The sequence below is a fragment of the Tupaia chinensis genome, unplaced genomic scaffold (assembly GCF_000334495.1).
Source record: "Tupaia chinensis unplaced genomic scaffold, TupChi_1.0 Scaffold000503_1, whole genome shotgun sequence".
Lineage (NCBI taxonomy): Eukaryota > Metazoa > Chordata > Mammalia > Scandentia > Tupaiidae > Tupaia > Tupaia belangeri.
Window position 1 is genome coordinate 1,500,712 of NW_006160015.1, and position 17,574 is coordinate 1,518,285.

General features: G+C 39.7%; 1 protein-coding gene across 1 annotated transcript in view; it reads left to right on the plus strand.

The window, feature by feature from the left end:
• The window catches only part of ABCC4 (ATP binding cassette subfamily C member 4 (PEL blood group)), a 212,260-nt gene that overhangs the window by 162,779 nt on the left and 31,907 nt on the right, over positions 1–17,574 (plus strand). The window contains exons 26-28 of the mRNA XM_014590934.2: positions 5,193–5,282; positions 13,636–13,808; positions 15,596–15,701. Coding sequence (XP_014446420.1) covers positions 5,193–5,282; positions 13,636–13,808; positions 15,596–15,701 — 369 coding nt within the window. The remainder of the gene's footprint in view (positions 1–5,192; positions 5,283–13,635; positions 13,809–15,595; positions 15,702–17,574) is intronic.

A 17,574-nucleotide genomic window follows, 5' to 3' on the forward strand; every position in this document is an offset into this window, starting at 1 on the left:
ATGATCGGTTCATTCAGAGGGTACAGGATTTTTTTTTTTTTTTTTTTTTAAAGGAGGAGGAGACCACGATTTAAAGTGACTTCAGGTGATTCCCTCATTCTTGAGACAGGGAGACGAGTTGTCTTAATAAAGGTCCTCAGAAATTGAATATGAAATGTAGGTAGTTCTTAGGACAGCAGAAAACGACCGTATTAGCCTCTGTTGAGTATGCATTTTAGGAGAGGAAACTTTCTTGATTTGGGACTGACAGAGAAGAGGGCGAAAGTGTTGTGCTTTCTTTGTTGGTTCCTAACTATTCATACAGTTTTTGTATTCATCTCAGGTCGTTTTAAGTGTCTGAAGGTTAGTGGCTAGAGTTTCTTCATGAGATAATGAGTGACTTGTCTTCCAGTAATAAGTTACACAAAAGGCCTAGTAAGATGGCAGAGTTCAGTCTTGCATCTGTATTGAGGGATTATCAATTTACTGCACTAAATGCTTTAATTCAGAGTGGCCATCTTTGGGTCACCTGCCTCATAGGAACTTGTGTTACATTAGTAATGAAGGAAAAAGTGTTAGAATATGGCATAAAGTATTTTTTAAGTGTGAGCTTTAAACTGTGATGAAAATTGCATGGATACTAATGTGCCATTTAAAATGTTACAGTGAACAAGAGTGTTTGTTTTACCAACTGGCCTGGGCCAACTAGCTAGAGAGGTTAAAATACAACTCTTATTAAATGGAGTTAAATATGTTAGCTTCAGGTAAAATAGACTCAGGTAATAAATTTTCTGTGTATTTACATGAAGGTTGTATGTCCTACCGTAAATCTCTATACCGAAATGTCCTGCCTGCAAGCATTTTTACAACACTTATTTATAAGATTAGTTTACTAACTTTACTACATGGTGGTGGGTACTTGGAATAATAATATGTATCAAAAATAATAATGAATTTGACCCATATCTACTCTTGCACTGTGTTCTACTTACGAGTACTTTTATTACCTTTTGAACATGATATTTTGATTTCTTACTTGGCAAGTGGATGAAAGTGGAACGAATAGAAACCAAAATGAATACCCACACATAAAACAAATTGGCATATGAAAACTGACATTGTTAACAAATTGCCTGCTGGTTTTAAGGAAAAGTATAATTCAGTCACTTAATGTTTTATTAAGTCATTTTCCTTATTCAAGTTTGGATTGAAATTTTACTCATTAATGGGATATATATTCAGCATGTCATAAAAAATTCTTATGTATTAAACTGATTCCTTTTATCGAATGCTGCTAAATAAACATGAGTAATTGCCTCATCTTTCCCTTTCAGTTGACAATCTAGATTTAAGTGGTGACCCGTACTGGTGTTTACATTTAAATTTTGTCTTCTTATGACAGTTGGCAAGGCAATGATTGGTGATAATTAGCAGAACCTCTTCACAGCCCACTGAGGGTCTGGGGTCACTGCTAAAACTCAGTGTGAAGCACCTGTAGACATTGTTCAGGGGCTTAGAGCTAACAGCCAGCTCATGGCCCTGAGAAGAATCTCACTTTAGTCTCTACTCCTTGGAGAGATTTGTCCATTTCAAGGAGTTTCTGAAATGGAAGAAAGTGAGGGAAGTGTCAGGCCAGAGACTTTAATCATGAATTCGGGCATTGGGCTTGAATTACAAATTTCTGTACCTGTCCTTTGGAGCCACTTAAACCACCATTCCCAAACATGCCAATAATGTGAACCTTTTCACACACTTAACAAAGGAAGACAGTTAGTCTGCAACTTTGGAGCCAGCACGTAATGTGGTAGTTGAGGTGTTGGACTCCCACGTGGGCAACTGTGGTTCAAGTCCTGGACCTGGTGACTTGCTTTCTCACTTTCCCTTTCTTTCTGTGTGTGTGTGTTTTGGTCAAATAAAAATAACAAATAAAATTAAATAAATAAAAATAATTCTTTAAAAAATAATACATAAGCAAAGCAACTTTCTTATAGATAACTGTAGCTATCATGTCTGTAGAGTATACTTGAAAACCCAGGTGGGCACTTTATCAAACCCTACTAATTTTGTTCCCTGGTCGGAACCTGAAACAAAAGCTTCAGGTACTATAAGCTGTCGTGAAAAAGGAAATGGATCTGTCGTTAATAGAAGCAAAGAGCCCACCTCTCGCTTCTCCAGATGGGCTCAAAGCTGATTCCTTACACTGGCTTCTTTCAGCTCTTTACCACCTCAAACATCCAGCCTCAATGGGGCTCTCAGCTTTGGTCCCTGAATAAAGTACTGCTGTGGTTTAGACCCTTGGAAGGTAGTAGGAGAAGAATCAAAAAAATAGAGCGAGGTCCGGTGTGGTGGTATGTGCCTTTAGACCCAGTCCCTTGCAAGGTTGAAGCGGGAGGATTGTGAGTTTGAGGCCAGCACATTGTCAGACCATCTTAAAATAAAAAGTTGGGGGTATTATGGATAGGTAGCAGCCTCCCCTCACCTGTGGAAACAAAAAAAACCTCATATCAACAACTGAAGGAGGGACCAGCTGTTAGCTATGTTGCTGGACTCCCACGTAGTCCTATGATCGTGGTTCGAGTCCTGGACCCGGTGGCTTAAACTCATGCCGGGTGCATTTGCGTGCGTGCCCAAGATTCTGAGAGGAGGATGGAGGAGAAGGGATTGAGGTGTGGCCATCCCCCCTGGGGGGTGATTTCTCGCTTTCTGTCTCTCTGTCTGGCGAGCGCACGTGCCCTATAGCAAAATCCTCTCAAAAAAAAAAAAAAACTGGAGGAGAGATTACCTAGCTTTCTGGGCTCTTTCAGTTGATAATTACAGAGGAACATCATTTTTTTCTTGTTTTAATCTGAAGTAGAATGATGACTGTTTCACTGACAAGAAATATCCATTGTTGCTTAGAAGCCTATTGAGTCCGCAGTCTTTCGGCTGTCGAGAGTTTTCAAGTTTTCTATTATGTTTGTGTGTTCTATGAGAAAGAAAGGGGAACCCCAAATAGGAGCTTCATGCCACAGTCCCCCCGAGACTCAGCCAGCCTGATCATGAATGTACATATCCAGGATGTCCAGGGAGACCTCAGGACATAAATCCAAGACTTTTCTGTAGGGGTCCACCTTCACAGAGCATGCACAGTGGTCTGGTCCCAACACATTTTAGTCGTATTCAGTAGTGATTTAGAAAATGTGTGACCAATGCCCACCTGTTCACCTGTCCTGCCTCCCTCCCTTCCTCCCTCCCTCCTTCCCCACCTGCCTTTTTCTTTTTGTCTGTGTCACAATCCTCCTGCCTCACCTCCCCAGCTGGGATGGTAGGCATGTGCCACCCTGACTGGTTCTTTTTTAGACAGGGTCTCATTGTGTTGCCCAAGCCAGCCTCCGGTTTACAGTCCTCCTGTCTCAGCTGCCCTGAGTGGCAGGCGTTATACACGCATGCTGTCATGCCCAGTCTTTCGATTGGACCAGGAAACCAGGACCTCCCTGGTGCCTATGGGACACAGCTATGCAGTGCATATTTCAACTGGGCCTCACTTTGTCAAGTAAAGTGCCTGCTTAGTCTTTTTTTATGTCTGGATTCTATGAGGGATATCTTTTTTTTTTTTTTTTTTAGAATTTTTTGCTCTAGGGCATATGTGCTCACTGGAGAGAGAAAGTAAGAAATCACTCCCCAGGCAAGATGGCCATGCCTCTATCCCTTCTCTTTCTTTCTTTCTCCTCTTGGGATTTCAGGCACACATACACATGTACCCAGTTTTGTTTTTCACGACACTGGGTGTGAGACTTGAACCACAGAGTTGGCTATGTGGAATCCAGCATTTCAGTCATTACACCACCTTCTGGCCCAAAGCATTTCCTTTTTTTTTTTTTTTTTTTGTAGTGTCACACAATCTGCTTTCTGTATCGATTTCTTCCTTGCTAGTCTTAAAACCAAGACCATAGGTAAAGGCTTGGAGTGTCTCTATGTTATTATAGACACCTGGGTAGTATTTTTTTTTTTTTTTTTGTAGTGTCACACAATCTGCTTTCTGTATCGATTTCTTCCTTGCTAGTCTTAAAACCAAGACCATAGGTAAAGGCTTGGAGTGTCTCTATGTGTCATTCTTCATGGCCTGAGAAAAGTCTACCTACTTACCTTTTTATCAAGGGTTTTAAGTAACGAGGAAGAACAGTCCAGTCCTATGGCCAAGGCGTGAGGTGGTAATCCCCTTGAGCCGTTCTCCAGGGCTGTCTTTTCTTGCCCACGTCTCTCCGTTTCATTGTCCTGCCACTTCACTGAATGTAGCTAGGGCTCTCCCCAGCTGCTTACACCCTGTAGCCTATGTTATGAGAACTTTCCAGTAAAAAACTTGGATGCAGCCTACATGAGCTTAGGTACAGAATTCTCTCTTGACCAGAAGGAGGCATACATTTCGAGAACAACTTAACTGCAGGCTTCTGTGAAGTCGATGAATAGGAATAGCTATCGGAATTAACATAATTTTATTGTGACATTCTTCACAATGGGTTTCAGGTTACGCTGCCCTTGTGGTTAATAAGGAGGTTCTGTGAGGCATGCCACCCTGTTGCACAGACAAGATTCCATGGGGATTAGCTGATGGGAAACCAGAGGTGATTTCTTTATGACTAGAGGTGCCACTGGCATCATGACATTCCATCTTCACACAAAGACCAGAAGAGCGCATTCAGACATGGGAAGAGAGTCCTAGTCCCGAACGTAAACCAATGGAGAAGCTATCCTAATTGTTCAGAGTAAATCTGAAAATACTTAACACTTTGGCTCTGAAGCATAAACTTCACCTAATCATGCTGTTGCTATTTCCCAATGTTGCAGCAGGATTGGCAGCTTTTGTTGCTTTCTTGACAGTTCCTAAAATGGCTAGATCTTTGGGTTTCCTATCTAAGCAGGTATTACCTGAAAACAAAGCAGGCAGATTAAACCTGAGTTTTGAAAATAAGTCCTTTTTTATTTTCTTCTGAGGTTGACATACTGCAACAGCATTGTTTGTTAGTGCTGGACGGTCTGGGTGATATTTTGGAGTGCCCTTTGTGCAATGTGAAATCAATAACGATGTTTAGTAAACGGGCATTGGCAGCCTCGTGATTAATGATTACAATGAGTTTTGGTGGTTTTCTTTTGTCCGCGTGTGTTTGTTGAAGTGAGCATTGGAGTAAAATGAAAAGTGACTTATGGTAATGACAGACACTATCTTGGGCATTTAGGAACCTGTTTTATTCACTGGAACAATGAGGAAAAACCTGGATCCCTTTAATGAACACACTGATGAGGAACTGTGGAATGCTCTGAAAGAGGTATTTATCAAATGTCATTATGTTTAACTTATTACCATGTATGTGTATGTACGTTTATATCATCACAGGTAATGAAGGGGAACTTACTGGCTTAACTATCTGAATTCACCACCGGAGAACAATGATGTACTTAAATCATAATGATAATATTGATGATGAAAACCAAAAGTAATTGTCTCTTATATTTTAACATGGTTGTTGTAATCCAAAGTGACCAGAGATAGTATCTTATTTCTCTTTAGCAGAGCACTGCACTAGAATTTGTATTCAATTTAAAATACAAAACTTCAACCTAGAAATTCAGTTCATATTCCACTGGTTACTAAGTTACTGAGCAACATTTATTTTATTGCTCTGCACTTAGGAACATCTACTAAGAGACAGTAATTGTTTTTCATTATGAACTGAATGATAAATGAGATCATACTTAGGAAATGCTTTGAAGTTTTATAAGAAAGTATTTATAAAGGCAAATCATACAGTAAGCTGTGATAATAATTATTTATTGGCAAACATGTCATTCTTATGCTACAGTGTGAATGCACGTAATACACCCTGGAGCCTTTGCTAAGTTTTTATACTGATAACATTCATTTCTAGAGGATTTTCTATGATTTGTGTGTGGAGGTCCCCTTTGCATTGCTTCTTTCAATTTCCTTCCCCGTGCATGAAATGGATTTTGATTGTTAAGGTACTACTGGTTTGTATATTTTAACACTATAATTATATTGTGTGTTCACCCTAGTTCTACAAATTAACTTAAGCTACTCAATGGTAGAAAGCATACAACTTCTAATCCCTTTTAGGACATCACTCAGTCTTTTACTTTTGAAAAGTAAGTGTTTAATAAATATGTATTGGTAGTTGATCTCTCCATTTCAGAGAAGTTTGGCTTATTTCTTTCAAAAATGAATAAATAAATAAAACACAAATCCCATCAGTTCTTCACTGTTACTGCCATTGTTCTGAACTGGGCATTTGTTACTGTTTCCCTTCCAGGAGTAGCTCGAAATCTCTTATTTACAGATAGCTTTTGACTGTGAGCAAGCAGATTTGGAGACCCGAGAGTTGGCTGCCAGTAATTCTCGCTTCTGATCGTATGTCAGTGCCAGGTCTTAACACAGACACGCTCCTTTCCAGCAACTGTGGGGATTGTATTTTCCTAAATTAGGTCAATTACTTCACATTCTATTCCTTCACAGGCTAATCGAAAAGCAACTGGCCATTGATTTCATTTAAGTTTGTGAGTCTTTCTACAGTGAAAATCTTGTAGAAGAGAGATAGGGAAGACAGTCCACCATCAAATATGAAGAGGTATAAGATGATCTACCCTTGTTGAACTTAGAAGATGAATTTAATAGTGACGTCGACACACCCTGAAAATACAGGAATTACTTGTAAATTATTTTCCTTTTTGCTTCAGAGCCTGAGATTTCTCCTCACAGATTCTCAGATCGTGAAGTTTCTTTAGAAACACATGGTTCCCATCATAGCGAAGAATTCTTAGCTGGGAGACAATCCTTCCAAAAACTGTTGTAGAACTTGACTGTAACCTATGGTAATTTCATCTGTAGTAGCCAAAATTTAAAATAGAGAAATTAAAAAATATATATATATATACAAATATATAGTAGCCTGTCAGAAGTCTAAAAATGATGAGGGAAGAATGAGAGCGGCAGGTGATACTAAAGTCTCCTTTTATTTAAACTACACATGGAGCTTCCTGTAAATAGAAATGAGCGAGTGTACTGAGAGTTCTGACTGGAAAGTATAGGGAGTCGTTTTCAGGTACTGCTTCAGGAATTGGCCTCAGAGCTTTAGAAACTCTGTCTTAGTGATAAATTATACTTCCATTGTCTTTTTCTAGGAACTATTTCCTTATGATATTGCATATTTTTCAGTGACACATTCTGTACATTGTTTCTAAGAATTAAGGTATACTATGTTGTTCACAGCATGGTTCTAGCAATTCATAATCATAACATATTCTAAAACCTGTACTGAAGAAAGACACCAAGGGGCCAGCAGGTGGCATGGTGGTTAAGGTGCTGGACTTCCACATGGCCAACTGCAGTTTGAGTCCTTGACCTGACCGACTGCATTCTCTTTCTCTGGTGAGCTCACATGCCGTATAGCAAATTTTAAAATAAGAAATAGGGCTGACAGATGGCATGGTGGACTCCCACATGGCCAACCGGGGTTTGAGTCCCAGACCTGATGGCTTGTTTTCTCACCCCCCCAACCCCCGTCAAATTTCAATAAATAAATAAATAAAATGTAATAAACTAATTAAAAAAATAAGTAAACTCCCAAATATTAACATTGCTGGTTTAATGATAATAAAACAAAGGGAGATTTTTCTTTTCTTTTTTGATTTTTCTGTATTTCCCCAATTTTTTTTTTTTCTTATCTGGATGAGTGTAAAAGACTGAATTTCTAGCAGAGGAAGCACTGTGAATTTTCCAACAAATAATTAGATATGCATGACCCCGGGTTTACAGGATTGGATGTCATCATGATAGGACAGGGATTCTTCCTTAGAGTCTTTGGAATCTCAGGGTACCTTGTTTTGTTTTTTGTTTTTTTTGGTTTTTGTTTGTTTGTTTGTTTGTTTGTTTTTACAGAGAGATTTTTGCTATAGGGCACATGTGCCCACCAGAAAGACAGAGAGAGACAGAAAGTGAAAATTCATCCCCCAGGAATGATGGCCACTTGGCAATACCTTCTCCATTCTCCTCTTGGGATTTTGGGCACACACATGCATGAATTTTAAGTCACCAGGTCTGGGACTTGATCTGCGGTCAACGACTTGGGAGTCCAGCAATGTAACCATTACACCATCTGTTGGTCCCACTCAGGATATCTTATGATGAAGTCCGAACTCCTCTCTATAGGATTGTGTGCATGATGCTATGTGTGATTGTTTATCTGAAAAGACATTGTGCAAAGAATTCAGCACCATGACTCCAGTGTTGTTCCAGTCCCTCTGATTCCTGTCACGATCTGTCTGCTGTCTCTGCAGCTTTCTTCTATCTAAACTAGAGCAGTGTGAGCCATTCTGCTCCTTAGTGGGCCTAGTGTCCTTGCCAGCTCCTTTCAAAGTGACTAAAACCCCTAGTCACTTGTCTTAGAAACAAACGATGCTCAAAAGGAAGTGGGAGCCCAAACTCGACGGTACACTTGACCTTCATTAAGAAGGTGCTGTTCGGGACCAGCAGTTGATGTAATGGCTGTGTCACTGGACTCCCATGTAGTCAACCGCGGTTCGAGTCCCGGACCTGGTGGCTTAAACTCACACCGGGCGCATGTATGTATGTGCCCAAGATCCTAAGAGGAGAATGGAGGAGAAGGAATTGTGGCATAGCTATCCCCCTGGGGGGTGATTGCTCACTTTCTATCTCTATATCTCGCTGTCTGTCTGTGAGCGCACACACCCTATAACAAAAATCTCTCAAAAAAGAACAAGAAGGTGCTGTTCCTGGGTCAGCCGGTGGGTGACATGGTGGTTAAGATAACTAAATCCCACATGGCTGACTGCACAGTGTAGTCCCAGATCCAGTGGCTTGAAAAATAAGCTAAGCATACTTGTGTGCGTGCCCAAAAGATTTCTGAGAGGAGTAGGGATTGGGGAATGGTTTTTAACGCCCCGACCCCGGAGGGGTGCTTTTACTTTCTCTCTCTTTCTGTCTCTTTGTGTCTTTGGAGAGTGCAAGCACCCTATAGCAAACTAAAGCAAAAAGTAAAAAGTGTTTTTTAAATTTCTTCTTTAACCACTTCAAATGTAAAGATTATTTTTCTTTTCTTTTTTTTACTTTTTTTTTCTTTATTTCTTCCTCTTTCTTTTCCCTTGGATAGAATAATAACAGAAGTGAAAAAATAGGTTTAACCTTGAAAAATAGAGACAGGCCTATGGATGTTGCCCATCTCATCTAATTTTTTAAAATTTATTTTTAATGTGCTGCAAGTTTCCCCTTATACTAAAAGAGTCACTGAAGGAAGTTTACTAGAATTATTGCCAGTTGACTCGAATTAGTTGCCAGAAGTAATGGCAAGTCTATAACAAAGTAATGACTCAGGATTGAAGTGGTGTATCAGACAAAGGTCAAGAGATCACAGTAGGTAAAACTCGCAAGATGAATCATCAGCATGTTCCTTGGTTAAAAGAAACTCTGTTAGTATTGGGATATGCAATTGAGAAGAGTATGGTATGTCATGTCAGAACGGTGAGGAAATCTTCCCATTATGCGCAACATCGATAGTATCTCTATTAGGATTCAAGTGTGCCTTGTCACACAGGAGCTCACGATACAGAACTCTGACATGAGGAGGAAACTCATTCTCAGGTGTTTGCTTCTTCCTTACACATTACATTTCCCTTTCCAACGGCCAAGCATTTACTGTTGACTATGTTCTAGTAAAAGCTCATCCCCATCCCTTGATGGACGTTGATTACATTTCATCTCTCTTCTCTTCCAGAGAAGATGTTATTACTTGTTTTTTGGTTGTTTTTATTGTTTTGGGTTTTTTGGTTTGTTTGTTTGTTTTCGGGGGGGGGGAGTCAGAAATTTCCACAAAACATGGAAACATTATCTGACACCATGTTAATATCCTATGAGGGGCTCTGGCATCCGGTGGATAAGTGCATATAGTAAATAGGTTACTTTGAAAATATTTATGGGCCAGCCCCATGGCGTTGTGGTATAAGGAATGAGATCCTACCCGCCGACTGCTGTTCAAGTCCTAGTCCTGGCCACTAGCCAAGGAACACACTAGGTGCATCCGTGCCTGGAGTTCACACAGAATGGTGATGGGGGAGAAGGGATTGCAGCATGACCACACCTCATTGTGTGGGGGGGTGTGTGTGCCTCCTTCCTCTCCCTCTCTGATGAGCACATTTACCCTCTAGAACTTAAAATTTTAAATAAAGAAAGAAAAGGAAAAAAATACAAAGAAAATGTGTATGATGATAGAAATCAGGTGTCTTACTCAGTTTCAGTTTTGTTATAGTTTGGCATTTTTTAAGCTTAGAAATATTTTCGAACCAGCCAATGGCATGGTGATTGAGGTGGCTCAGTTCCACACAGCCAGTAGTGTAGTTTGAATCTTGGACCTAGTGGCTGGAAAAACTTGCTGGGTTCGTGGGTACCAAAATCCCAAGAGGAGAAAGGATTGTGTTGTGGCCATCCTCCCTGGGGTGCTTTCTTGCTTTCTCTCTCTCTCTCTGTTTCTCTCTGGTCAGTGCACATATCCTATAGCAAATTAAAAAAAAAAATCAGAGTTAATCTATATTGGGATATACATTTTTCAATACTATTGTTTGGTCATTTTTTCCAAAAAAATTTTTTTAATACTTTCCACATTTTTAAGTATAGTATTATAATATTTGGGAGCCAATGTTTTATAAGGAATGTATTTCTTTTACAATGTCATTTAATAAGAAAATGGTATTTCCTATAAGTATGTATCTCTATGGATTTATTTTCTGCTTTCTAGGAACAGACATGTCACAAAGTAAGATGTACTTGTGGCTTGTGGCTTCCTATAAACATTCAGGAAATACGTACGGACAGCTTTTTTACATAGGCAGGGTTACAACAGTCATTAGGAGAGATGAAGTCTCCACCCTCTTGAAACTGAGATTTTTGTCGGGAAGATGGACCATAAGCAAATGCATATGCAGTAGCACATTAAGTACTGGGAAATGCCGTGACGGAAAATGAAGCGTACCACAGAGTGCTCGCTGACAGCATTGTTGTGAATCGGCAGTATCTATTGATCTCTTGGTATGAAGCACTGTTCTAAATGTTGTATACACTGACTCACGTGGTGCTCCAACACAGCAGATAGACATCTTTATTATAATAAATTATGCTCCTATTTATAGGTTAGGAATCTAAGCTAGAGAAATTTCAGGAACTTGCCTGATTAGCAGTCAGACAGAGACCTGGTCATTTGGCTTCAGGAAAATACATACGTGTGTATGTGCATGTGTGTTTGTGTGTTTTAATTTTTCCTCAGGACACTTCCATTCAACAGAGAGAGAGGGGGAAAGTGAAAAGGAACCCCTATGGGAAATGGTCATGCCATAGTCCCTCCTCTATTTCAACACCCTTCGCTGATTTGAAGCACATGCCACATGTAACTGGCATGTTTTTCGAGCTGCTGAGTCCAGGGCTTGAACGTCAGAGTCAGTCTTGTGAGACCAGTTACTTTAACCCCTGGGTTGCGGGCTAGCCTAAGCCCCAGTTTTTTAATTAAAACAAATTTCAAATCACAAAATAATTGAAATGGTAGTATGATAAATACACATATCCTTTTTCTAGATTCACCAGTTGGTTTTTTTTTTTTTTAAGAGGTTTTTGCTGTGGGGTGCCTGTGCTTGCCAAAAAGACAGAGAGAAACAGAGACAAAAAGCAAGAAATCACTCCTCAGAAGGGATGGCCACATCATAATCTTGGACACGCCCGCACATATAGCCAGCGTGAGTTTAAGTCACCGAATCTGGTTCTCGAACCACAGTCGACTACATGGGAGTCCAGCAACATAGCCATTATGCCAGCTGTTGGTCCCCAAATTTACCAGTTCTTAATATTTCACCACATTTGTTTTCTCTCCTGTATATTCTGTCTGTATTTTGCTGAGCAATATTGAAGGTATGTTGCAGAAATTTTCCTTATGTTGTAATTCACCCTTAAATGTGTAAATAAGAACCTCCTGCAGATACCTTTTTCTATATAACATAATTGTTTCACTTAAGAACTTAATAGTAGTATCATGCTATTATCTAATATAATATTAATATCTTTTCAAATTTCCTTGTCACTCTCAGTCACTGTGTTCTACTGCCTCTATTGTCCTTTTCTGCAGGCATAGACTTTATTATAACCTAAATCTATTATGATACTACAGGGGGCCTATACATCCATATGATTCTCCTGACTATCCCTCACTCATAAATGAAGAAGAGACAGTCTCAGGAAAAAATATGTTTTTGGACAACATGGTCATTTTTCTTTATTTTGCAACTCCTATTCTTCTTCAAGTAGTTAAGGACAACCTTAAAGAGGGTAAAAACCAGATGAGGTTCAGCCACAGTGATATATAGCTAGCATCACCACTTGGGAAGCTGGAAGCCATATGGGAGCCCCAGCTTGAGCTCCTCAGCCAACCTGAACACACAAGTTGTGGTTGTATGCACCTGTAATCTTAGCTAATTGCAAGGCTTGGTATGGTGAGCCTCTGTTTAAAATCCATCTCTCTTCCTCCTTCCCTCTTCTTTTCCTTCCATTCCTTTTTCTGTCTTCTCTTTCCATAAAGAGGTGGGAGAAATAAACTAGATGAGATGTCACCTTTGTCCGGGGCAAGTGTGAGAGTATTTCTTCAAAAGCTGGCCATCAGTTTTCAGAAAGACCCATCTTGGGACCAGCAGTTGGCATAATGACTATGTCACTGGACTCCCATATACTCCACTGCAGTTTAAGTCCTGGACCTGGTGGCTTAAACTCATGCCGGCCGCTTGTGCATGCATACCCAAGATCCTGAGAGGAGAATAGACTATGATGTGGCCATCCCCCCGGAGGGTGATTTCTTGCTTTTTATCTCTCTGTCTTTCTGGCGAGCACACATGCCCTGTAGCAAAAACCTCTCAAAAAAAAAAAAAAGAAAGAAAGAAAGAAAGAACAAGAAACCCCATCTTGGAGAGCAGTATTACCACAGTTTCTCAGAGGGAAAGCTGATAAAAACTTTGTGCCCAGTTCATCCCCTGAGTTATAGACGTATAAATATGGTTCCTAAAAAAGATAGGGAGCTTGGCAACACTGATGCCCTCCATTTAAAATTTTTAGCACAGGGTCTTACACCGTGATCTAAATTTTACACTTCAGATTTTGTTTATTTTTCTATTTTTATGCAAACATTAATAAATACCCATATTGTATTTCATTCTAATTCAGAAGTCCTGGGTTTTCACCATGAGCACAACTCAAGGTCACATTCATGGAGTGCTTCAGCATTTAGAGAACTATGAAAATGTTGCGTATTTACTTGTTTTATTATTATTTGACGTTGTAATTCTGTGTACCTGCTAATCGACCATCACTCATCCATCTACTGATCTCTTCACTTGAGATGTATTGATGCTTCATTCTTCTACAGCTCTTGAATGTAGCCTGAATGTGGCTCTTGGCTCTTGTTCTACAAAATTTCTCCAAAGCACATACTTGTTGAACTGAACCATCATGCAGCATTGGCTGAGGTCATCTTATAGCTACAATTTCATGAAGATAGGTTTTTCTAAGAGGCATGTCCGCTAGAGTAGTAGTTCATTTGGAAAAATGCCTTTCTACACCTACAGGTACAGCTTAAAGAAGCCATTGAAGATCTTCCTGGTAAAATGGATACTGAATTAGCAGAATCAGGATCCAATTTTAGTGTTGGACAGAGACAGTTGGTGTGCCTTGCCAGAGCAATTCTCAGGAAAAATCGGATTTTGATTATTGATGAAGCAACTGCAAATGTGGATCCAAGGTACAGAACTGAGGCCCATGTAACATCAAATCCTAATTTTAAATGATTGATAAGTGAGAAACATTTAATGAGGCTGAAAAGTGTTTCTAAGTGCTGCGTACCCCAAAGATAGTTCTTGCTAACCCTAATTCTCGAAACCTGTAAAACATTAAAACATGTTTTCCAGAGTTTATGATATAGGCTTCCAAGGAGAGCTCAATTCCTAATTTCTACTCCTGATAATTTCAAATAATAGGAGGTGATAAGGGGTGGATATTTACCATCGTTTTATGAAAAATAGTAAATTTCACTATGTCACTGGACTCCCATATACTCCACTGCAGTTTAAGTCCTGGACCTGGTGGCTTAAACTCATGCCGGCCGCTTGTGCATGCATACCCAAGATCCTGAGAGGAGAATAGACTATGATGTGGCCATCCCCCCGGAGGGTGATTTCTTGCTTTTTATCTCTCTGTCTTTCTGGCGAGCACACATGCCCTGTAGCAAAAACCTCTCAAAAAAAAAAAAAAGAAAGAAAGAAAGAAAGAACAAGAAACCCCATCTTGGAGAGCAGTATTACCACAGTTTCTCAGAGGGAAAGCTGATAAAAACTTTGTGCCCAGTTCATCCCCTGAGTTATAGACGTATAAATATGGTTCCTAAAAAAGATAGGGAGCTTGGCAACACTGATGCCCTCCATTTAAAATTTTTAGCACAGGGTCTTACACCGTGATCTAAATTTTACACTTCAGATTTTGTTTATTTTTCTATTTTTATGCAAACATTAATAAATACCCATATTGTATTTCATTCTAATTCAGAAGTCCTGGGTTTTCACCATGAGCACAACTCAAGGTCACATTCATGGAGTGCTTCAGCATTTAGAGAACTATGAAAATGTTGCGTATTTACTTGTTTTATTATTATTTGACGTTGTAATTCTGTGTACCTGCTAATCGACCATCACTCATCCATCTACTGATCTCTTCACTTGAGATGTATTGATGCTTCATTCTTCTACAGCTCTTGAATGTAGCCTGAATGTGGCTCTTGGCTCTTGTTCTACAAAATTTCTCCAAAGCACATACTTGTTGAACTGAACCATCATGCAGCATTGGCTGAGGTCATCTTATAGCTACAATTTCATGAAGATAGGTTTTTCTAAGAGGCATGTCCGCTAGAGTAGTAGTTCATTTGGAAAAATGCCTTTCTACACCTACAGGTACAGCTTAAAGAAGCCATTGAAGATCTTCCTGGTAAAATGGATACTGAATTAGCAGAATCAGGATCCAATTTTAGTGTTGGACAGAGACAGTTGGTGTGCCTTGCCAGAGCAATTCTCAGGAAAAATCGGATTTTGATTATTGATGAAGCAACTGCAAATGTGGATCCAAGGTACAGAACTGAGGCCCATGTAACATCAAATCCTAATTTTAAATGATTGATAAGTGAGAAACATTTAATGAGGCTGAAAAGTGTTTCTAAGTGCTGCGTACCCCAAAGATAGTTCTTGCTAACCCTAATTCTCGAAACCTGTAAAACATTAAAACATGTTTTCCAGAGTTTATGATATAGGCTTCCAAGGAGAGCTCAATTCCTAATTTCTACTCCTGATAATTTCAAATAATAGGAGGTGATAAGGGGTGGATATTTACCATCGTTTTATGAAAAATAGTAAATTTCTCTATAGACTTTCTATTTTTAGTTTTATAAGAACAAGACCATGTCTAAATACTGATGTTTTTAAATGACATGATCTTAAGTCCTAACCTACTTTTAAGAATTCAATTTACCTGTTTTGATTCTAGAACTGATGAGTTAATACAAAAAAAAATCCGGGAGAAATTTGCCCAGTGCACCGTGTTGACCATCGCGCACAGATTAAACACCATCATCGACAGTGACAAGATCATGGTGAGTTCTTCACCTCTACAATTCCAGTTGCTTTCAGTCACATCATTGTTCACTTCCTCCTTGTAAAGTTTGATAGAAATCTACAATAAATTAATTAATTTCATTAATAAATTAATTAAATAAGTTAATTTTCTCTTAATTCTTCCTCTCATTCCCAAGAACTCAAGCACTTCACACATATTCAGTGCTTTTGAATAATATATTCAGTACATCTTGGCATATATTTATACTAAAAGTTTTTCTTGGGACTAGCAGTTCGTGTAATGGCTATATCTCTGAACTCTCCTATGTAGTCAACTGTGGTTTGAGTACCGGACCCGATGGCTTAAACTCACACTGGCCGCTTGTGCGTGCGTGCCTACGATCCCAAGAGGAAAATGGAGGAAAAGGGATTGTGGCATGGCCTTCCTCCTGGGCATTGATTTTTCACTTTCTCTTTCTCTCCCGCAAGTGCATGTGCCCTATAGGAAAAAATCTCTCTTAGAAAAGAAGAAAAGATGGCCAACCATGAATATATTCCAGATCTCAGATACAGCTCGTGCTGAGCATCATTCTGCACACTGGTGGGAGCCATCATTTTCACTGTACAAAAGTTGTTTCAGGATGTTGGATTTCCTTAATCAGAAGTTCAGCCTTAGACTAGCTGGTGGCATCGTGGTTAAGGCAACTGAATCCCACATGTCTAACTCCACAGTTTAAGTCCTAGACTCAGTGGCTTGCAAAATACATGTATGTGTGCTTATCCAAAATCCCAAAAAGGGAAGATAGAGGAGAGGGGTTGTGGCATGACCATCCCCCAGGTGCGGTCTTTCACTCTTTCTCCCCATTCCTCTTCCCCAGCTCGCACATATGCCTTCTAGCAAATTTTAAAAAAGTTTAGCCTCTTATTTAAACTGCCAGGAGGTTGTTGGATGACATTGCAAATCATGCCAGGTGCTTGTTCGTGCATGCTCAAAATTCCAGGAAGAGAATAGAGGATAAGGGATTGCCGTGTGACCCTTTCCCCTGGGGGATGATTTCTCACTTTTCTTCTTCTTTTTTTCTTTATATTCATTGCAGCCTTACTCACTTTTCTTGCTATCTGTCTGAACACAAGCACCCTATGGCAAAACTTAAAAAAAAGATTCTCTTGGTATGAAGCACTGTTCTAAATGTTGTATACACTGACTCACGTGGTGCTCCAACACAGCAGATAGACATCTTTATTATAATAAATTATGCTCCTATTTATAGGTTAGGAATCTAAGCTAGAGAAATTTCAGGAACTTGCCTGATTAGCAGTCAGACAGAGACCTGGTCATTTGGCTTCAGGAAAATACATACGTGTGTATGTGCATGTGTGTTTGTGTGTTTTAATTTTTCCTCAGGACACTTCCATTCAACAGAGAGAGAGGGGGAAAGTGAAAAGGAACCCCTATGGGAAATGGTCATGCCATAGTCCCTCCTCTATTTCAACACCCTTCGCTGATTTGAAGCACATGCCACATGTAACTGGCATGTTTTTCGAGCTGCTGAGTCCAGGGCTTGAACGTCAGAGTCAGTCTTGTGAGACCAGTTACTTTAACCCCTGGGTTGCGGGCTAGCCTAAGCCCCAGTTTTTTAATTAAAACAAATTTCAAATCACAAAATAATTGAAATGGTAGTATGATAAATACACATATCCTTTTTCTAGATTCACCAGTTGGTTTTTTTTTTTTTTAAGAGGTTTTTGCTGTGGGGTGCCTGTGCTTGCCAAAAAGACAGAGAGAAACAGAGACAAAAAGCAAGAAATCACTCCTCAGAAGGGATGGCCACATCATAATCTTGGACACGCCCGCACATATACCCAGCGTGAGTTTAAGTCACCGAATCTGGTTCTCGAACCACAGTCGAC